This window comes from Marmota flaviventris, chromosome 10, assembly GCF_047511675.1.
Source record: "Marmota flaviventris isolate mMarFla1 chromosome 10, mMarFla1.hap1, whole genome shotgun sequence".
NCBI lineage: Eukaryota > Metazoa > Chordata > Mammalia > Rodentia > Sciuridae > Marmota > Marmota flaviventris.
Genome location: NC_092507.1, coordinates 17,654,205 through 17,676,118, shown reverse-complemented (window position 1 = coordinate 17,676,118; position 21,914 = coordinate 17,654,205). Strand labels below are relative to the sequence as shown.

General features: G+C 51.2%; 1 protein-coding gene across 1 annotated transcript; it reads left to right on the top strand.

Moving 5' to 3' along the window:
- Positions 1 to 6,049: 6,049 nt before the first annotated feature.
- Ifnlr1 (interferon lambda receptor 1) lies at positions 6,050 to 21,619 on the top strand. The gene is made up of 7 exons (XM_027937102.2): positions 6,050 to 6,124; positions 9,920 to 10,043; positions 14,318 to 14,502; positions 17,402 to 17,544; positions 19,266 to 19,425; positions 19,717 to 19,847; positions 20,828 to 21,619. The coding sequence occupies exons 1-7, from the start codon at positions 6,067 to 6,069 to the stop codon at positions 21,617 to 21,619; spliced, it is 1,593 nt and encodes a 530-aa protein (XP_027792903.2). The 5' UTR covers positions 6,050 to 6,066.
- The last annotated feature ends 295 nt before the right edge of the window (positions 21,620 to 21,914 follow it).

The window sequence follows — 21,914 nt, the reverse complement described above, 5'->3', positions numbered from 1 at the left end:
AAACCAAGGCCTAGAAAGGGTCAGCTCCCCTCCCCTCCTCAGCCTTTCTCAGGAGGCCTAATGAACCATGGGTCCCAGCTTCTGCATGGTAAGTAACTGCCTAGGAGTCCGACTACTCCTTCTTGAAATGTAACCGACGCCTGGGGTGAGGGCCTGTCTTCCTCTCTCTGTCTGTGAGCACGCTTTGTGTTAGGGACCCTGCGCCAGGCCTGCGGCCCTGGAGATTACAATTTTTTTTTTAATTTTTTTTAAAGAGGAAAAAAGCCCCAGTGATAGGATGGTTCTAAGATGACCCCAAATAACCTATAAATGTTGTGAGAAACTGTGGATCAGCGCTCAGAATTTGGAGTTTGTTTCCCTCTGGGCCACCAAGGTAAAATAAAGGCTGGAGTTCTTCTCCTTTCCAAGAGCTGCTTCTCCAGCAGTCTCTTCCTGCAACAAGATGTCCGCTACAAGACCAGTGTCTGGAAAGGCCAGGAGGCAAGAAAGAGGGGGCCTGCTGACGCTGTGGCTGTGCCCAAGACCCAGAGGGGAGCTTCCATGGGCAGGTGAAAGAAAACCTTCGACTGCCTGGAAGAGACCTTGAGCCTGGTGGAACACCAGAGTCTCCGGCCCCAGGGCTTAGGGTGTGGTGTGCTCTCAATGGAAGAGCTTCAAGTATGGTGCCACCCATGTGGGCTCCTCTGACATCCACGGAAGGGGGCTTCTCCCACCCTGCGGCATGCTGGGGCTGGCACACAGGAGCCCACTTCCATTCAGGGCCTTGTGCTGCTAGACTCACAGTAGCTTCAGGATCCACACCTCCAAGTAGGGCTCCCATCAAACTGCTTCTACCTAATAGCCCAACCCAAAAGGGAGGCTGGCATTCTGGTGCCCACGGTGCCAACTGAAAAGGCACTGCCCATCGCTAATCAGGAACTGATCAGATGAGGGATTTCCTTCTCATTTGCCCTTAATCATCTGAGACTGAATAGCAGAAGTCTAAACCACAGCTTTCAGTACAGACAGACCAGGGTCTAAATGTCAGCTGTCACTGTAATTAGCCACGTGTCATAGGAAGCATCGTCACCTTTCTGAGTTTCATCTAATAAAAGACAATATGAGGGCTGGAGATAGAGCTCAGTGGGTAGAGTGCTTGCCTCCCACGCACAAGGCCCTGGGTTCAATCCCCAGCACCACAAAAACGAAACAGCAAAAAATACACAATATTAGCCTGGCACAGAAGAGCACGCCTGTAATCCCAGCAACTCGGGAGGTTGAGGCAGGAGAATCGCAAGTTTAAGGCCAGCCTCAGCAATTTAGCGAGGCCCTAAGCAACTTAGCAAGAACTCTGCCTCAAAAAATAAAAAGGGCAGGGATGCAGCTCAGTGATAAAATGCCCCTGGGTTCCATCATCCCCCCGCCCCGCCACAAATCCTATAAGTGCTTCAGTATACTGAGTGCCACTGTACATCAAGGACTCAATAAAAGTGTCCCTGGCCTTGCAAAGAAGTGATATTAGCCCAATTATATTGTCTTACACAAATATGTAACCAATCCTATCATTATGTTCAACTCTAATGCACCAATAAAAAATAGGAACAAAGTGCTACTGGTAGTTTCCAATAAAAAGATATCAATAGAGATATACCCACCAATGAATTTATTATCAGCACCTGGCATACCTGGAAAAAAGCTGAAGCAGCCCACTGAGGACCACGGTAGAGCTGAGGCTGTGGTAACTGGCTGCAATCCCCCACTTGTATCCATATGACATTTTTTAAAGGTTTTGTCAGAGCCAACTTGCCCAAGCCTGTGGTCACAAAATGTCCTTTCAAGGACCCAGGCAACCAGACACAGTTTGCTAACTTGAAATTCCAAGGTGGGGAAAGGTAGAGCACGTGGCATATTTTGTCCCAAAGAGTCAGATCCAGAGGCACAGCACGTGAGGTGGCCAAAGAGGACACCTGTGTCCCCACTGCCCTGCTGCTCTGGGCTCAGAGTCTGGCTCTGAGGGAAGAGTGCACTTTCTAGTTGGAAAATGAAGCCAAAATTTCCAAGGAGATCCCGAGACATCAAAGCCTTCTTCCACTTGAGGTCTCTTGTCTCTCCAGGCCTCAAAGACAGGGAACACATCTGAACACACCTCTGTGGTTCCCTGTGACAGACTGACTGAGCCAAAAGCATGATGCAAATTCCAGAACCTTCCTTAAACTTCCAAATATCTGCCACCGTGGCCAACCTCAGAGCAGCTTCTGGACTTACCAAGCTCTGGGACGATCCGTCTTCTCCCTACAGACTTGGGGGAGCCAAACTGGGAGCCGGCATTTGGCTTAAATATCAGCACAACTTTGTTTGGTTACACCTGACCGACGGTTGCTGATACCCAGAGAGAAAACAGAGCAATTACCCAGAGGCAGGGTGCCATAGAGTCCCACAAGCCTGAAAGTGGACCCAACCAAACTCCAGCACCTACCCAGGGCTCAAGCTCTCGGGGCTCTCAGACGACACTTCCCAAACCTGTGAAAAGGAGGCAATATATCTTTCAAGAATTGTGTAAGAGCCAGGTGCAGTAGCGCATGCCCGGAATCCCAGTGACTCAGGAAGCTGAAGCAGGAGGATCACAAGTTCAAAGCCAGCCTCAGCCACTTAGCAAAGCCCTAAGCAACTTAGCAAGACCCTGTCTCAAAATAAAAAAAAATAAAAAGGGCTGGGGATGTGGCTCAGTGGTTAGAGCCCCTGGGTTCAATCCCCAGCACCCCCCAAAAAAAAAAATTTGTGAAAGGACAGAATATATCATATTTCAAAAATAACAGCTGACAAAAGAAAAAATCTAGCTGGGGTTGTGGTTCAGTGATAGAGGGCTTACCTAGCATGTGTGAGCCCTAGGTTCCATCCCCAGCACTGCCAAAAAGAAAAAGTCTAAGATGTTCTAAATCTAATCACCAAGGTTCACAAGATGGAGGTGAAAGAGGTGAGGAAGTTTATCAGACAGCACCTTTGGGCAAACTAACCAAAGACTGTCTCACCTTCCAGAATGTCTGAGGATGACTGGGTCCTGTTTACATATGAACCTTCTGGACTGGTTTTTGTTGTATGTTTGTGGGTTTGATTTTGGTACCAGGAATAGAACCCAGGGATGCTTAACCACTGAGCCACATTCTCAGCCCTTCTTTATACTTTATTTAGAGACAGGGTCTTGCTAAGTTGCTAGTGTTGTAGGGACAAACGAGGCAAGGCACCGAAGATCGCAGGAAGCAGTTCTATTTGGCTGCAGCCAGGTTCAGAGGGTACAGCCTTTGCTGTAATCAATCAATCCCCTGAACCCCGAGTTCAGGAAATTTCAGAGTTTTATACCCAGCGTGTAAGGGGAGGGGCTCAGAAGTTCACAGTCTGCAGAAGTTCACATAAAAGCAGCTTTTCTTTCACTGTTCTGGGCAAGTTAACTCTTCAAGGACAACACCTGAGAAGGGGAGAGCTTCTTCTCCCCTTTCTTTCCTCCCCCTGCCAGCTGTTACCATGGAGCCCATTTGTAACTTATCTTAAAAATGTAGACATCTCTGTGAAGTTAAACTCAAGGCCAGAGGCCTTGTTTGCACATTTCTTCAAAGTACTATACTGGTTATGTTTGTGAAAAACTAGTAGGGGGGTGTCCAGCACCTGGAGTGCTGGTATCTTCTCGGCCAGTGGCCAAGTAAACAGGGTGACACAAAAATAGGAAGTTTATCTACAATGGACTCTTTTGCTGACAGTCCTAAAATCAGCCATGGTGTAGAAGGCTTTTCTGTGGAGAAAGGGGGTGCCACTTCACTAGGGCCTCACTAAGTTGCTGAGGCTGGCTTTGAAACTGTGATCCTCCTGCCTCAGCCTCCCAAGACACTGGGATTATAGGCATGTACCACCATGCCCAGCTGGACTGTTAACTCCAAATAATCCACATGCACCACATCTTCTAATGGACTTCCCTCCCATCTACAGCCCATGCGGGTTCAATGAAACAGTTTATGATTTCTCCCCCAAATATTCATTATAAAAATGTTTTTCCACCTGCTTTCTGACCTTACCGCTAGTGATTTCTGGAAACTTCTCAGGACCTGGGCCTTCCCTAACTAGCATCTATATAACTCCTTTTATTTCAGATACCCCTCAATCTTAACAGTTTTTTAATTAACACTGCCATAATTAATTTTAGAATAAAAATGAATTTTCTTGTTGGAAAAACAATACATATTATTGAAAAACCTGAAAACTACACATGATCAGAAAAAGAAAATTTTTTTTGGCACTTTTTATTTATTTTTTTAATTTGTTTTAATTAGTTACACATGACAGTACATGATCTTGACATATCATACATTTGAATAAGATGGGGTATAATTTCTCATTAGAAAAAGAAATCTTAAAAAGGAAATTGCAGCCCAGTGGTGACCCACATCTGTAATCCCTGTGACTGGAGGCTGAGGAAGGAGGCTTGTGAGTTTGATGCCAACCAGAGCAACTTAGCTAGATTCTGTTTCAAAATTTAAAAAATTTAAAAAGGGCTGGTAGTTTTGCTCAGTGATACAGCACCCCTGGGTTAAATCCCTAGGATCACAAAAAAACAAAAACAAACAAACAAAAATCTTATCAACTAGACCATCCAGAGGTAGAGATAACAACCATTAATTATTAATAAATTAGAAGGTATTTTATATTTGTATCTATGCATGTAGACACACACACATACACACACACACACACACACACACACACACCTTTAACAGGCTCAATTTTAGAACTTGTTTTTCTGCAAACATCTCACTACTGTTAAAAATTACAGGAAGCCGTGAACAGTGGCACACCCCTGTAATCCCAGCTGCTTGGGAGACTGAAGCAGGAAGATCCCAAGTTCAAAGCCAGCCTCAGCAAAAGCAAGGCACTAAGCAACTCAGTGAGACCCTGTCTCGAAGTGAAGTGGTTGAGTGCCCCTGAGTTTAATCCCCAGTACCAAAAAAAAAAAAAAAAAAATTACAGGAGGCCATTGTTGCACTGGACCTGATCAGACCAGACAAGAATAAAACTCTATTAGAGTCACCCATGCCAAAGTTTCAGTCACCAAACTGAAACTAAGTTGTTTATCTGACCTTCTCGGAAATCAAGAAAAGCGAGAGAAAATAGCCAGATTGCCAAACAGGCCAGTTTTAGTTGGCATGATAATAAAGTTCCCTCTGAATTATTCCTTACACACAAAAAAGTAACCTGAGTTATTTTTCTGTCTCCTTGTCTCCACCTGACAGGAAAAGTCACTTTGAAATGACAGATATGCTTTTAAAATTCTTTTTTTAAAATTCTGCTTTCTTCAGTTTTTCCCTGTCTACAAAACCCACTTGCTCTGCTTGGCTCATTGGAACACTGACTCTGTTTTATGGTACTATTCTATAATAAAAATAAAAATATAATAATAATAATAATCAGCCAATCAGGGTCTTTAAATTTGTTTAACAGTGTCTTGGGACATTGCACAGCTTTTAATGACTGCAGATCACCTGCGTGTGGCTTGTGTTTTTTGGAAGCTGTTCCTATGCTGGTGAAGGGCCCAGGCTTTGGTGGCATCAGGGCACCCTGCCCCGCCCCATTCCAGTCCAGGAAGTTCTGGAGTCCCACATCCCGGGAACCGAGCGTGCGGAGAAGAACCAGGCACCGACGACCCTTGCGGGCTTTCGGGAGAAAACGCGCGCGGAAGCTCGCGGCTCAGTTCCCCGCACGGAGCGCGCTTGGCCCCCGCCAGCGGTGTGTGCGCCGGGCTGCGCTGGCCCTGAACTCTGTCCCTAGTCCACGCTGGACTAACCCTAAGTGTGATTATTAATATAAACAGTTGACCGCCCCCCGCGACACGCCCCCGATTTACTGAAAAACGTCTGGTTTTCCACCCGGACGGTGCGCCACTGCCAGGAGAGGGCGGGGGCGCGGCGGGTCGCTCCCTCCCCGCGGGGCGTCCCCGGGGATCCCCGCCCGCCGCTCCGCCTCCGCTCGCGGCCGCCCGCGTCACCTGGCGGCCCTGGGCCCAAGGCGGGCGGCGGGGACCTGGGCCCGGGCCGGGCGGCCGAGATGTCCGCGCCCGGCCGGTGGGCGCCCCTGCTCCTGGGCCTGCTGCTGACCGCTCCAGGTAAGGGCGCGGGCGGCGGGGAGGGCGGGCGGCGGGTGTCCCCGGCCGGGCCGCGGCTCGAGGGAGGGCCAGTGGGCTGCAGTCGCCGCCGCCAAACCGGCTGGGGAACGGCCCTGCCCGCCCGCTCGCCCGCCGCGGGTTCGCGGCTTCCCGGGAATAAGCAGCCCAGGATCTTGGAAATGGCCCTGGAAATGCCCTTCCGGGAAGAAATGAGTTTCCCAATTCCAGCCCAGCTCCAGGTGAACTGGGAAGGAGACACAGTGGCAGCTGAAAAGGCATTTGTTGCATTTTTCAAGTTTCCTAACGCTCTGTTCCCCTGTGCTCAGGCCACTTTTGACCCACTTTTGAGCGGCTGCGGGACAGAGGTAGCCTTCCCTGCCCCTCCTTTGTGGGTGTCACGCACCCCCCTCCCCCGCTAGGAGGATGGAGCTCTGGCAGAGCCTGGGCCCTGCTGTGTGTCACCACCAGCTCCCCCATTGGTAATTAAGGTGGCAGGGTACAAAATACGAGGACTGGGACCCAGCCACCACTCCAACCAATCTAGGGAGGAGAAGGGCCAGAAATTTCTCCCCCCCCCCATGTCTTTCTAGTTTTAGACTCACAATTAAAAGAGCTGGAAGGGTCCTTGAACACAATCAATTACAAAAGCCAACCTATTTCGAGCAATGTCTTTGTGCTGGACACTGCATTATCTTATTTAAAAAGCATTTCAACCCATGAGCTGGATATTCTTCTTTATCATATGGGGAAATTGAGGCTTAGACCAGTGAAGGGAATCTCCCAAGAAGGCCAGCAGAGGGGAGGCACGCTGAACTGGGACTCCCGTGGGCAACTGGCACAGGGTGGTGCGTCCACTAGGTCACCTCCCAACTCTGCAGCAGTGTTTTTCCAGCTAAGGAGGGACAGTAAATGGGGGAGGTCTACGTTCCCCTCACAAACTGGTTGTGTAATCTTAGATTATTTAATATTTGTCTCTGAGCCTAGTGCCCATTCCAGAAGGGGAATGAATGACACCTACCTTTAGGGTGGTTTGTCATCTGAGGTGTTGTGTATGAAGTGCCAAACCAGGGCCTGGAGCCCTTGAAGTCTCAGTCCCATGTGGCTACTTTAGCTATGAGTTTTCCACTGTGGATGAGCTCAGCCTTTGGACCTGACCTGTCCACAAGTGACTTTATGAGTGACTTGCAGACAGACTGGCCTCCTGCTGGGCACCTGCCAGGCAGTGCTAGAGCTTTGCATAATGGTAGCACCAGTCTAACTATAATCAAGGTCCAGCTAGAGGACACAGGACGGGGTGGAAGCAGGCATCCACACTTGGATCAAAATGTCAGGGAGAGGCAGCCCAGGCTGGGAAGCTGAGTGAGCACCGTCAGGAGAATTGGGCCTTCCCTCCATGAATACCTAGAGGAGGAGGTAAGGTCAAGAGCTTAGACCTCGGAGTTGGCTAGGCCCAGATCTGAATCCTGATTCCACAACTCATTACCTGAGAGGGCCTTGGTTGTCCCACTTGTGATGTGAGGATCATGATTAGTACCTGCTCCCAAGGGTGTGGCAAAAGAAAATTTAGTTGAAGTGTTTAGCACAGCCTGTCTTGAAATGAAAATACAGTACGGGTCAGCCGCTATTATTATCTTCATCATCCTCATCATCAAAACCACTGCCTCTTGGAGATGTCAGGGAAAATCAGGGACAGTAAACCCAGGGGAGGAAACAGGATCGCGGATTTGTTACTCGTACATCCTGAGCAGGGAGGGCTTCCAACCAGGGGTACCCCACGCAGGAAACTAGACATGTTAATCACATGATGATAACAAATTTCCTACACAGGTCAGCTTTAATTAGCATCCTGGTCACATTGCCTCTGCGTTAATTTGAATCAAGTCTTTCAAAGGTTAGACGGTGAGCATTAGGCAATTCTAGACACCTGGGTCCAAAGATATTTAAAAGAAGGTGGTGGTTTGGGGACAGCAGGAAGGAAGATTTGCCGCAGCCTGGTGAGCTTGTGTTGGGGGGTGTCAGGGAGACATTTGCTGAATGGCCAAGCCAGGCCATGCTGGGCAGGGCCTCATATACCTCGATAAGGAACGTGGACTTTATTCCCAGGGCAAAAGAAACTCACGAAATTGGAGAGTGGTATCATCAGGTGTGTATTTCAGAAGAGAACGGTCAGCAGTGAGGAGGAGGCTGAGGAGGAGGAGTAGAGGCCAGTTAAAGGTGGCCAGAGAACTTGTCACTGACTGAGATAGGAACATGAAAGAGTGTGACAAAAGCCAGGTAAACGTTTGGGGGAGGATCATCGCATGGAAAAGGAACAGCACATGGAAAGGAACCAGAAGGGGATCCCAGAGGAGGGAGCAAGGGGGGAGGGGCGGGTCAGGTTGGGTAGTGCCCCAGAGGTAACAGTGCAAACTTGGGAGTTTATTTGGAGTGAAATGCACGGAAGTCTCGAGATGGTTTAAACAGAAGAGGGACATGGCCAGACCTTTTCTTTTCTTTATTTCATTCTTTTTTTCTCCCCATGGTGCTGGTAATCAAACCCAGGGCTTGAACAAGCAGTGCCCCTGGCTTTGATTTTTATTTGAACCCTTGCTGCTATACAGAGGGACAAGGTGTTTTGAGAGCCCCCAGATAAGTTGGGGTTCTACCATGAGAGCAGTAGCAGCCCTGTCCCCTCAGGAAATGCAGGACATCTGGTCATGGATGCTGCTCATGTGCTTTTTTTTGGTACCCAGATTAAACTCAGGGGCACTTAACCACTGAGCCATACCCCCAGCCCTTTTTATATTTTATTTAAAGACAGGGTTTCACTGAGTTGCTTAGGGCCTCGCTGAGGCTGGCTTTGAACTCACCATCCTCCTGCCTCCGCCTCCTGAGCTGCTGGGATTACAAGCTAGTGTATGCTTTTCATGGGAGACTTCTTGTGCCTGTCCACAATCTGAGGCCTGCTTGTCCAGCCCATGACCAGGGGTCCCTCATATGTGTTTATACTGGAAGATGTCCTGTGGGTCTTGCCTGAGCCAAGTTCATCTTATGCCTTCCTGATCTTTCCCTGGCACTGGGAGCCTCACCTGGTTTTTCAGATGAAGGCACAAGCCAACCCACTGCCACAGTAGGAAATAAGATCAAAGATTCATTACTTTCATATCCTGGTGCAGTGAATCGGGAGGGCAGTCCTCCGTCCCCAGGGGACGAGAGGCAGGAATGCAGAATCAGGCAGAGAGAGGCAACTGGCGGTGTGTCCAGGGGGGGACCATGTTGAGTCCATGGCAAATGGTGCAGTTAAAGGAATCGCAGGCCAGTGGAAGTGGGGATCCCCGTCTGCTTGGAGGAAAAGTCCTCCAAGTTCTTTCCCTGCCCGCCTCAGCACAGGCCATTTGGGTGTGTGGCTCTGCTTCTAAGGCCTGGGCAGTACCCTTTGCCGTTTCATTCCAGTTACATGGATGGGATGAGTCGAGTCATCATAAGATCCATCCACTCAGCGAGTACTCATCAGGCACCTGCCGGGGGCCGGGACCACCCCAGGCAGGCCCCGGGGACTGCTGAGAACAGCAGCCCCTGCTCCTGGAGAGCCCAGTTCCCGCTCCATGGAGCCCCGGGACACTTGGGTGCCAGAGTAGACAGAAGCCTCCTTTCATGGTACAGATGGGACGCTGAGGCCTGCGGGGTGTGGGCGGTGGCTTTTGGTTCCTCAAACTTGGTGAGCAGCTGACCACCTGTGGTGGCACTCTTCAGCCCTAAATGGCCCCTGTCCGACCAGCCCAGAGCTCCAGGACGCATGACCTCTTGTCTCCACAGGGGGCTCCCGTCTAGCCCCTCCTCGGAACGTGACGCTGCTCTCCCAGAACTTCAGCGTGTACCTGACGTGGCTCCCTGGGCTTGGCAACCCCCAGAACGTGACCTATTTTGTGGCCTATCAAAGGTGAAGTGAGTCTCCGGGCTGCTGGGTGGGAGACCAAGGAGGTGGGTAGGGGCCAGAGGGACTTCCCTGGGGTATCTTCTTGGGGTGTGGCTGATATTCGGTGGTTCTCTGGGTCCCCTGGGAGATAGCACGTGGCAGATGTTTGGGGAGGGGTTCTTGGTAAGGTCGCTGGTAGAAATGAGTTGAATAAACTGCGTGCAGGTGACAGGCGCATGGGATGGTGGTGGGTCTTGAGAAAAGTTGGAGCAAGCCTTGGGTGGAGCTTGAGGGCATGGGACAAGGCACTCCTGTACCCCTGGATGAGGTGCTTGGAGTTGTTCCAGCTGGTTAGTGAGGGCAAACATAAGGCCCAGGGACGAGACTCCCTCCTGTAGCCTGCAAAATGCTGCATTGTTAGGAATCAGTTTCCCCTGGTGCTGGATAGGGCCTGGAGTGCTTCTCAGTTTGGAAGCCCAGGCAGTCACCACCAACCCAGAAGAGCAGATGTGCCACCTTTGAACGTAGATATAGATTATATGGAGTTTTTTGTTTGTTGTTTGAAGGGCTGGGGGTTGACCTCTGGCCTTATGCATGCTACTAGGCAAAGATCTATCACTGAGCTATGACCCCAGCACTTTTTAGTTTTTATTCTGAAAAGGGGTCTCTTTAAGTTGCCCAGGCTGGCTTTGAACTTGCAGTCCTCCTGCCTCAGCCTCCCTAGTCGCTGGAATTACAGGCATGTGCCACTGTGCCCTGCTCCTATAGAGTTCTTTTTTTTTTTTTGAATACTGAGGATTGAACCCAGAGGTGCTTAACCACTGAGCCATATCCCTAGTTCTTTTTATGTGTTAGTTAGAGACAGGGTCTCGCCAAGTTGCTTAGGGCCTCAATAAGTTGCTGAGGCTGGCTTTGAACTTGTGATCCTGCTGCCTCAGCCTCCTGAGCCACTGGAATTACAGGCATGCGCCACCGCACTTCACCATGTCCAGCCTATAGAGTTTTTAGTAGGACAGTGAGATGATAGAAGCGGATATGTGGGAAGATTAATCTGGAACTGGTGGTGATGGGGTGAAGCAGGAAGGAGAAGGAGCTATACATCCTCAGGTCCCAACCTAGGCCAGTGCTACAGGTGTTCGGGGGAATCTTTCTCTCCCAGGACCCTCAGGCAGCACTGTGTCCCCTCACTTTAGAGGTAATAAGATCCATCACAGAGAATTGCTTTCCCTGGCTAGTGATTGAGCCAGAGGAGGAACCCAACCCATCTGACCACAAAATATGTGCTCTTCCTGTTCCATCATATTCTCTGCCTCTGAGAATCCAGATATGAAAGACAGGACCCTGGCTTGGGCATGCACAGACTGCAGGAGAGCTGGCAAAAGCAAGAACCCGCCCAGGAGGCAGGAGGCAGGAAGCTCTACCTTCCTGTGCTGCGCGGCAGGCAGCGTGTCAGCACCTAATTTTTTTTTTCTTGTTTTGTTTTTTTCTGATACCAGGGATGGAACTCAGGGCCTTGTGCATACTAAGCAAATGATCTACCTCTGAGCTGCACCCCCAGCCCTGTGTCAGTACATTAAATGTATTTAATTTCACAGTAGCCCTGGGAGGACGGGTCCCATTCCCCACTTTACAGAGGAGGAGACTGGGGTGCTGCTGCAGGTGTGTCTCGCTCAAAATCACGCAGTGGGATGCAGTGTATTCTAGTGGGTTCCATCTAGAATAACTTTATTAAGGACTTGCAAGCCTCTCCTCTGGACTTTTGCAATATTTTCCTCCTTTTTTAATGCTTTTCTAAATACCTGTGAGGATTGCAAAATGCTTATACTCTAATTGTTGTTTTTCCCATTTGATAATTGGAATTATTTTATAAAAAGCTCTTTCCCCTCATTTAGTATTTGAAACACAGGTTTTCAAATAGGCAAGACAGAATAATTGGTTCCCTATCTTTCCCCAAAGGTGACTAATTAACTTCTTTTACAATTTTTATGAACTTCTTTTATTATTGTTGTTGTTTAGTTGTTAAGCATATCTAACCACGTCACTTCATTTATTGTATTTATTTATTTGGTACCAGGGATTGAACCCAGGGGGAATTGAACCACTGAGCCACAAGACCACATCTCTTTTATTTTTTATGTTGAAACAGGGTCTTATTAAGTTGCATAGGTCCTCACTATGCAAGCCAGCTGGGGCTGGCTTTGAACTCATGATCCTCCTGCCCAAGTTGCTGGGATGACAGGTGTGCACCACCATGCCCAACTGATAATGTCAATTCAATTGTAATTTATTCTCTACTTTGAACCTTGAATTGTCCCATCTTTGGCCAATGCATTTCTTCGAGGTGATTTCTGAGTCTTTTTAACTTTAGCCAGGTACAGTGGCACATACCTGTAATCCCAACTATTCTGGAGGCTGAGGCAGGAGGATGGCAGACAGGTTCAAGGCCAACCCGGTAACTTAGCAAGACTCTGTCTTAAAAAAAAGCTGAGTCATTTTAACTTGACTCTGATAATCTTTGATATCTTTCTCACTGTTTGTTATGACAAGGTGTCCCAAGTTCATCTTGTGAGGTTCCTGACCTAAGATCTGCAGTGAGCCACTTCTCCATTTAATAGGAAAAGATTTTAAAGATCATAGCTTGGGGCTGGGATTGTGGTTCAGTGGTGGAGCGCTTGCTTAGCATGTGTAAGGCACTGGGTTCAATTCTCAGTGCTGCATATAAATAAATAAATAAATAAATAAATAAATAATCCATCAACAACTAATAAAAATGTTTTTAAAAAAGATCATAGTCTGGGCTGGAAATGTGGCTCAAGCGGTAGCGCGCTCGCCTGGCATGCGCAGGGCGCTGGGTTCGATCCTCAGCACCACATACAAATAAAATAAAGATGTTGTGTCCACCGAAAACTAAAAAATAAATATTAAAAAATTCTCTCTCTCTCTCTCTCTCTCTCTCTCTCTCTCTCTCTCAAAAAATTTTAAAAAAAGATCATAGTCTGTGTGCTGGCTATGTGATCTCTAGGTAGCTATGACTTCTAATCTTTTCAGGAACAGTGATATACATCATAGAGACACATTTGCCTCCCCTCTCCCTCTCTTTCTGCGCTGGGGATTGAACCCAGCAGGGCTCTACCACAGAGCTATATCCCCAGCACGGTCTGGTTTTTATTTGGAGGCAGGGTCTCGCTCTGCTGCCCATCTGGCCTTGAACTCTGCATCCTCCTGCTCCAGTCTCCCGAGGAGCTGGGGTTTCAGGTGTGAATCATCACGCCCAGCAGGACCGCACCTCTTAACACCGTCACCTTGGGGTTAAGTTCCAACCTGTGCACTTGGAAGGGACATCAACATTCAAACGTTAGCAGTGGCCCTGTCCAAGCCTCCCAGGGGCTCTCCATCACTCCCAGAGCAGACCCAGAGTCCTTAGCAAGACTGTGAGCGCCACCTGGCCTGCCCACCTCCCCTGCCACCCTGCTCTCTGGTCTGTCACGCCTGTCCCCCCTTGACCACTGGGATTTGACCCCACTGGCCTTCTTGCGGTTCTCTGACCAGGTCAGGCTCCCCCTTCCCATTGCAGGGCTTTAGTCCCTGCTGTTCCTTCCCCAGACCTTCAGCCGTGCCCTCCTTCTCCCTGTGGGGGGCTCCTGCTTCAACGCCATCTTTCTGGCCTTTTCTGAGCCACCTTTTAGAGCAGTCACTCTGTGTTACCCTGGTTTATCACTGCACTTACCAGCTTCTGTTGGTATGATTATTGTCCTTTGTACCCCTCCCATCAGATGTAAGTCGCCAGGCACAGAACTTCATGTGTCATGCGTTACCAGTTCACCCGTGCCGGGAACAATGCCCAGCGTGCGGGTCTCTTCCCAGACCTCAGTGTTTTCAGGAGGTTGGAGTCATGGACCTGCACGTGGCCCTCTGAAATCCACGTAGCACTGAGCATGGCATACGGCAGGTGGTTCATAAGTGCCAAAATAAATAAACATATGGAAAACATTGACCAGTACTGGCCGTAGCTGCGGCTACAACAGCCCTGTGAGAGAATCGTGGCAGATGAAGCGACTGAGGCTTAGGTCAGTGACCTGCCTAAGGTCCCAGAGCTAGTGAGAGGCAGGGCGAGGGTTCCAGCCACTCCTGTCTGCGCTCCCAAGCTGACCTCTCTTCCCCTGTCTCAGCCAGGGGCTGCCTGGCTAGAAGAGGGCTGGTGGGTCATCTGGCGATGGATGGATGAGCAATCTCGTGCTCTCTAAATTCCCTAACCAGAGGCTGAGTCCGCGTCTCACCTGCTCCTGTCTCCCCCTCAGCTCTCCCACCCCCAGGAAGTGGCAAAAAGTAAAAAAGTGTGCAGGAACCCGGGCACTGGTGTGTCCCCTCATGTGCCTGAAGAAACAGGACCTGTACAACAAGTTCAAGGCTCGTGTGCAGGCGGCTTCTGCCCGTGTCCGGTCCCCTTGGGTGGAGTCTGAGTCCCTGGATTACCTTTCTGAAGGTAGGTCTGCAGGGGAGGGATGTGGGGACTTCACTTAGTGGCACGGCCATCCTGATGGTCTGTGTTAGCCACAGTTTTCCAGAGAAAGGAACCAATAGAATCTATGCAGTGATAGGAGAGATTGACTCCAACTGGCTCCTGTCATGGCAGAGGCTGACAAGTCCCACAGTGGCCGCCTGCAGTGACTCAGTCCAAGAAACCAGAAGTCTCAGAAAGACAGACCAATCTGAGGCTGAAGACTCAAAAGCCTCCCTTCCCCAGCGGGTACAAGTCCCCCTTCAGCCACAGAAATGCACCTGCTCGAGAAGGGACAGCGAGAGCCAGAGAGGGAGTTTCCCCTTCTCTTCCCCTTTCCAGTTCCATTCTGGTCCCAGCCTGCTGGGTGGGTCCTCCAGACGCAGTTGGCTGACCTGCCTGCCAATCTTCTTTGAAACACCCACACAGACACGCCCATAAGTATGCTTCACCAGTTCTATAGGCATCCCCCCCATCCAGTCAAGGTGACACTCTATATGAGTGTCACATCACCTGCCTGCCGCTTCCCTGAAGCAGGAGACACCTGACTGGGGCAGCCCTCCGTGGCCCTGGCTCTGAAGCAAGCCTTGGTGAGAAAGGGCCACCAGGGGCCAGCACAGCTGGGGCCATAGCTGGCAGCCTGGCTTCATGTAGGGAGTTAGGGGACCGGCAGGGGGCGCCAGAACAGCCGCTGCACCCCCTACAGCGCGCGTTTCACGGGCCCTCCCTTGGTGCTGTACTTACTCCCATTTTTTTTGTTGTTGGCTTCAACTTCTCTAAGAGATCATTTTTTTTTAATCGATTTTTTTTCTGTACACTAGAAATTTGGGGGACAAAGAAGATAATTAGGTGGTGGTGGTGGGGAATCCCCCTACCATGCTTATCACCAGCAACCACAAGTGTTCACACTGGGTGAGGAGAGCACTTTTTTCCAATAGATTTTTATTTCTCATCCTCATAGCAAATCTATGAGGTTCATTTGCATGTTTTTTTAATATTCAAAGCAAGACTCAAAGAAGCTGGGTGCCTTGTCCGGATGCACTGCTAGTAATGGGTGGGTAGGATGGGAATCTGGATCTGGACCCTGGATAAGGTGGAGTGACAGGAGGGAGGTGCCCAGGGAGGGTGAACACTCGGACAGGAGCCCACGAAGCTTCGCTCTGTCCCCTGCCATCCAGGTTTTCCAAAATGAGAGCAGAATAGGGTTCCAAGCCAGGAGGATGGGGTTTGAATGGAGAATGGCAGGAAAGGTCAGTGGGGAAGGGAGAAGAGAGGATTGGGGTGTACTAGGCTGGGTGGGTGGTGGGTGGATAAAAGGAGGAACAGGTTTGGGTAAGAAGGAAGGATGCACAGGGTAGAGGAGGAGGGATGGGAAATGGGAAGGAAGGAAGGGAGTGAGGAGGGGAGGAAGGAGGCCGGATGAAGGCCAGATAATGATTAAGAAAGAAGCCAGCAGAGAAGGGGAGGCGGGCATGAAGGCGGGTGTCAGTCAAAGTTCCCCAGAGGACCCCACCACTAGGGCAGCTGTAGGTGTACTAGGAGACTTATGGTGAAGTGGTCCCCAGGAGATCCACGGAGCTCCTGAAAACTTTATATCCATAGCTGCCAGCTCAGACTCACAGGGACAGAGAAAGTCGGAAGTCACGATGGACTTTGCCATTTCTCCTGGGAGATGCAAACTGATAAAAACTGTTTGGGGGCCAGATACCTGCTGCCCTTAATGAAAAGGACGCGTGACTCAGAGGGCGGAGCCAGGAGCTCAGGACAGGGCTAGGAGCCAAGCAGAAGGGCTCCAGGCCTGGGCACGTCATGGAGTTCTTGTGGCTAGAATTCGAAGCCACTTTGGACCAATGACACATTCTATCTTTCCTGTCCCCCGTTTGAACGGGAAGGCCTGGGACTGCATCCTGGGCCTCTCCCATCATTCTGTCCTCAAGTTTCAGCAGCCCATAGAGAGGATTTGTGTCCCACTGATGGATCACACTGAGTCTCATCTGCATCTGGTTTCGATGCTGTCAATGAAATTTGGGGATTTGAACTGATGTTGTAATGAGATGAGAGCCTTGGGGCGGGGTGAATGTGTTATGCATTTAAAAGGGACATGATCTGGGGAGGCTGGAGGAAAGACCTTGGTAGGCTGACTGGCCCTCCAAGGACGTTCTGGCCTCATACCCGGGATCTGCAGGTATGATGGATGTGTGTACTCTGCGGCAAAAGGAATTTTGAGGTTATGGGTCTTGAACGAGTGAGATTATTCTGGATTGTCCAGATGGATCCACTATCATCCCAAAGCCCTTAAAGCAGAGAACTTTCTGCAGCTAAAGGCAGAAGTCACAGAGCAGCAGAGGAAGTCAGAGGGATTTGAAGGGTGAAGAGGGTTCAGTTGTGCCATTCCTGGTTTGGAGATGGGGGCAAGGTGAGAGGAAAGGCAGGTGCCTTTAGGAGCCGGGAGGCTCTCAGCTGACAAGCAGTGAGGTAACAGGGACCTCAGATGGACAAGCTGAGTGACCCTCAAGTGAACTTGTCCCAAAGGGTCCATGTGTGAGACCCAGGGCAAAGGTGTGGTCATTTGTTATAGCAGCCAACAGGAAACTAATACGTGTGGGCAGGATTCTGAGACCCCAGTGGCATGTAAAGGGCACCCAGGTGGAAGAGACCATGAGTAAGGGCAGGTCTCCCGAGAGCTCAGCTAGGGTATTTCACCCCTCCAAGCCTCAGTGTCCCTTCTGTAGAAAGGGAACGTGAACCTTCCCTCCAGGGTCAGTGCGAGGCTGTCAGGTGCATGGTGCATGGAGGTGCTTGGCAGGAGCTAGCACTGTTCCCCCTTCCCAGGGGGCTCTCGGGGCTGGGTGAGGGCTCTGACAGGTCCTGCTGTTTCTTCCAGTGGAACCAGCCCCGCCCATCCTGGTGTTCACCCAGACCAAGAAGATCCTGAGGGTCAACGCCACCTACCAGCTGCCCCCCTGCATGCCCCTTGTGGACCTGACGTACAAGGTGGAATTCTGGAAGGAGGGCACCACAAACAAGGTGGGCAGTCCCTCCCCCGCCCCCAGGCCAGGTTCCCGCTACCGCTCCACAGCCCAGGGTGCCTCAGGCTCCCGCTGCTCCCTGATCCCGGTGTGCTGACACCCCTGACTCCGGGGAGCCGGCCCCTCACCAGTGTAAGTGCCCTCGGCCTGTCCACAAGTCATGCCTCATCTTTTTTTTTTTTTTTTGACAAACGCTTCCTTTTTTTTTTTTTCCCAATAAAATCTAATGAAAGTGTGATGGGCTGCAGGAGGCTTACTTGTCAGGTCATTGCAGAAAGTACAGATAAGCTCTAAGAAACAATCCCAAAGAGCCCAGAGATAAATAACCCTGGATAACATACGTCCACAAATCACCCCTGGGTGTACGCCCAGCTTCAGACCTGACTTCAGTGCAGGCCTGGGAATATGTTTATTTATTTATGGCAAAGTTTGGCAAACTTCCTCTGCACAGGGTCGGGGTCTGTCCAGTGGGCTCTGGCCCAGTGACTGAACTCTGCAGCCAGAGCTCAAACGCAGCCACAGACAAGGTGGAAATGAACGGGCCCCGATGGGTTGCTGCAACTGTTTCCAAAATCAGGTGGCAGGAAAGGTGGCACCCAGCGCCTGGTTTGCTGACCCCTGCTCTGGTTCACTCTTTCTTCCACAAAACAAGAACTCACCCCCGGCCCCGTCATCCTAGGGATGTAGCTCTGGGTCCAGCGAGGTTCCCGTCTTCCAGAAGCTCCCAAGAATGTCAAAACATCACACACCGCCCACACCTGTACGATTTTTATGAATCGATTTCAAAATTGAAAAGTACCTTGTGAATATTCTAGACCAGCGCTGTTCAAAAGAAATATAATGTGAGCCACATATGTCATTTTATACAAAATATTTATTTTTTAGGTGGACACAATATCTTTATTTTTACATTTATGTGGTGCTGAGGATTGAACCCAGTGTCTCATGCATGCTAAGAGAGCGCTCCGAGCCACAACCCCAGCCCCCACATATGTCATTTTAAATATTCCACATTAATAAAATAAATAAACAGGATTAAATAAAAGGAAACAAGTGACTTTTTTTGTTTGCTTTGGGTGGTGCTGGGACGGAAGCCAGGACCTCATGTGTGCCAGGCCAGTGCTCTACCACAGAGCTGCACCCCCCACCCCCAAAAGACTTTAGTTTTACTGACAGATCTTATTTCATCTGATAGAATATTGTCATTTCAACATGAAATTAATATATAAAAATCATGGAGCTGTTTCACCTTTTTTATTCCCTAATTCTTTGGAAGCGGGTGTTTTGTACTTGGGCCAGTTGCTTCAACGGCTTGGTCACCTCGTGTGGCCACCACCTACTTTACTGGACAGAGTGGCTGGAGACTTTTCTGAGCCTGTAACTGCTGACTGGCCTTACCCGCAAGAGGTTGGGAGGCTCAAGCGAAGAAGGCCTGAGGAATCTGCTTCTCAAAGTGGGACCCACTGGCCCTGGTGGGGTACACCCAGGAGTGACCCCAAAGGACAGGCTGCTTTGGAACTGCAGACATCCCTAATTTGACACTCAGCCAAAAAGAAACAGTGTTGGGAAGTACACCCCCAGACCTGGCCCTCAGTGTAGGAAAAGAAAAGAAGGTTCGGGATCCGCATCCTAACCCGCTTGCCAATGCTCCCCAGCCCGACCGTATGGAACGGGGTCCCCTCAGAAGGTCCACTCGTCTCTGTTTCTTTCTCCAAACAGACAGTATATCCAGCCACCCCACATGGCCAGACAGTCCAGGTGCCCCTACCGCCAGCCACCAGCGGACGCTACTGTCTCAGCGCCAGAACCATCTACACCTTCATTTCCCCTAAATACAGCAACTTCTCCATGCCCATCTGCTTCTTCCTGGAGGCCCCAGGTAGGTACAACGTGGTGCTGTCCAGGGGACTTTCCTCTGGGGCCTTGAGAGTTTCATGTTGTAGTGGTTAACAGTCAGAATCTAGAGACAGACTGGCCCAGGTGAAAGTCCCAGCTCTGCCACACTCCCTGTGTGTCCTCGGGCCACTTACATAATCTCTCTGAGCCTTGGTTTCCACGTCTGTAGGATGGGGTTATTCTCATGAGGACTGAGTGGGAAGATGGACGGGAAGCACACTGATAGGGGAGCGCCATTGCACGTCTGAGGGTAGATGTCATTTTTCCTGCCTAGGACCCATCTGGACAGTCCTGGTGTTGCCGTCACTTCTGCCGCTGCTGCTGGTGGTGGCCTCGGTGGGTATGATCTGGAAGAGTCTTCAGGGAAACCCCTGGTTTCGGCAGTCCAAGATGCCACAGGCCCTGGTATGGCAAATCTGGGGGTGTGCGGCAGGTGGGGAGGGAGGGGGACTGAGAGGCAGGAGGTGGGGCTGGAGTTTGAGTAGCTGGGAGAGGCTGTCGAGGTGGCCCAGACGGAAACGTGTCAGATCCTGTGTCTAAGTTTCCACCATTAGTGATGCATTCCTTTGGCACTGAATAAAATACCCATCTGTCCCTGAGGGAGAAGTGACTTTAGATCCTTTTAGTTAAGACACTTTACTAAAGATTTTTTCGGGTGCAGAGAGCTGAGCCCTCAGCCCTGAGACTCTGGAACCGTGGCCAGAAGGGGTGGGGGAGACAGGAGCGCCCAAAGGGGGAGACTCAGCAGGCTCTCGGTGCGTAGTCCACAATTTAACCAAGGTCAAGACTTGCCCAGGCCGACCTTGGGGTACTAACCACTCCCTAAGGACCTGGCGGCCAGCGGGGACAGGGAGGAGCTGCAGGGGCCAGATGGGGTGCGCTGCTCAGACCAGGGCCTGGCCGTGGGCGAGGCCCAGGAGAAACTCGGGTGCGGTTAGGGACTTTAAGGATGGATTCTCAGTGTCCCCATATCAGCAGGGTGGCAAGGGAGTCTTTTCAAAGCCCCAACCTTCAGACCTGTGGGAAGTCCTGCTAACCACCAAATGCCTTGCCCCACGGCTCGGCCTGCCTGGACCCCAGCCCCTGCCCCCCGGCGGGTTTTCTCTGCCAGCACACCCATCAGGGAACAGGCACCCCCAGCAGCCCTTACGTCCCTCAGTGACATCTGAGGGTCCCATGGAGAAATACCCAGGTGCCTCCACCCTCAGAGGGGCCGCTCTGGGGTGCACATGCCCTGGCTCCCTGGGTTCCTGGCAGGATCAAGGTCCAGATGCAGTTTCCTGCCAACAATGTAACAACTCGAGCCCTGCCCCCGTCTGTTTCCGGGGGCCTCATCCTGTGGAAAGCCCTAATCACCTTCTCCTCTCTCCCCCTCCCCGTATCAGGACTTTTCTGGATGCAGACACTCTGTGCTAACCTTCCAGTCCAGTGGACCGGAGTCCCTAGATGACTTATTCCTCTGTCCCCAAAAGGAGCTCATCAGAAAGGTCAGGCCGGCCCCCCAGGTCAGGGCCTCAGACGCTCTGAAGGCAGGGTCAGAAGAGAAACTGACTGAGGACGAAGATGACAATGTCAGCTTCCAGCCCTACATTGAACACCCCACCTTCCTGGGTCAAGAGCTCCGGGTCTTGGGGCACTCTGAGGCAGATGGGTCCGGCGTGGACTCAGGAAGGCCCTGGACACTTGTGGTCCCTGGAGAAGGCTCCTCTGCTTGGGATTCTTCAGACGGGAGCTGGCCCAGCACCGTATATTCCTCACCCTGGGACGAGGCTGGGTCCTCCAGTTATTTGGCCAAGAAGCGGCCGGGTCAAGGGCTTAGCGGGGACCAGCATCCGGAGCTTCTTCCATACCCAGAATTCCCTGAGGACTTGGGCTCCCTGGAAGAGCCCCTGCAGGGTGACCTCTTCGGGTGGACCACCTGGGGCTCCTCCTCCCCAGGGAAGAATCTGCTCCCCGGGGAGCCCCAGGTTTCTCTTCGGACACTGACCTTCTGCTGGGACAGCAGCCCAGACGAGGAGGAGGAAGAGGAACAGCAGGAGGAAGAGGAGGGTGAGAGGGAGGCGGAGGTGGAGGGCCAGCTCAGTCCAGTGGACTGCAGCACCGACAGCTCGGGGGCCGGGGGCTGCCAGAGGACCGAGGTCAGGAGTGGGGTGCTGGGGCACTACATGGCCAGGTGAGCGGGCCCTGGTTTCCCCGCCAACCTCGCGCTGCAGCTTGGCTGCCCCGCTGCCCTGGAACCCGGACACCAGAGTCCTGAGAGCCTAGCCTCCCTCCCTGGCTGAAGCAGCAGAGGGTCTCCCAGCACTTCGGGGGTCCCTTCCAGAGGCTGGCTGGCATCTGGGCTGAGTGGTAGGATGCCACCTTTCCTAGGAGGCACCAGCGTTAGGCCCAGCTGCAGGAGGGATGGAGACAGGGTGGGCCGTGATGGGAGGTCTGTTGGGTGTCAGGTCAGAGCATTGCCCTGGGTGACAG

Excerpts from the sequence above, each read along its gene's own strand:
- Ifnlr1 (XM_027937102.2), top strand. The coding sequence starts at position 6,067 with ATGTCCGCGCCCGGCCGGTGGGCGCCCCTGCTCCTGGGCCTGCTGCTG. Across the intron at positions 17,545-19,265 it reads AGGAGGGCACCACAAACAAG|ACAGTATATCCAGCCACCCC; the intron begins GTGGGCAGTCCC and ends TTCTCCAAACAG. Across the intron at positions 19,848-20,827 it reads CCAAGATGCCACAGGCCCTG|GACTTTTCTGGATGCAGACA; the intron begins GTATGGCAAATC and ends TCCCCGTATCAG.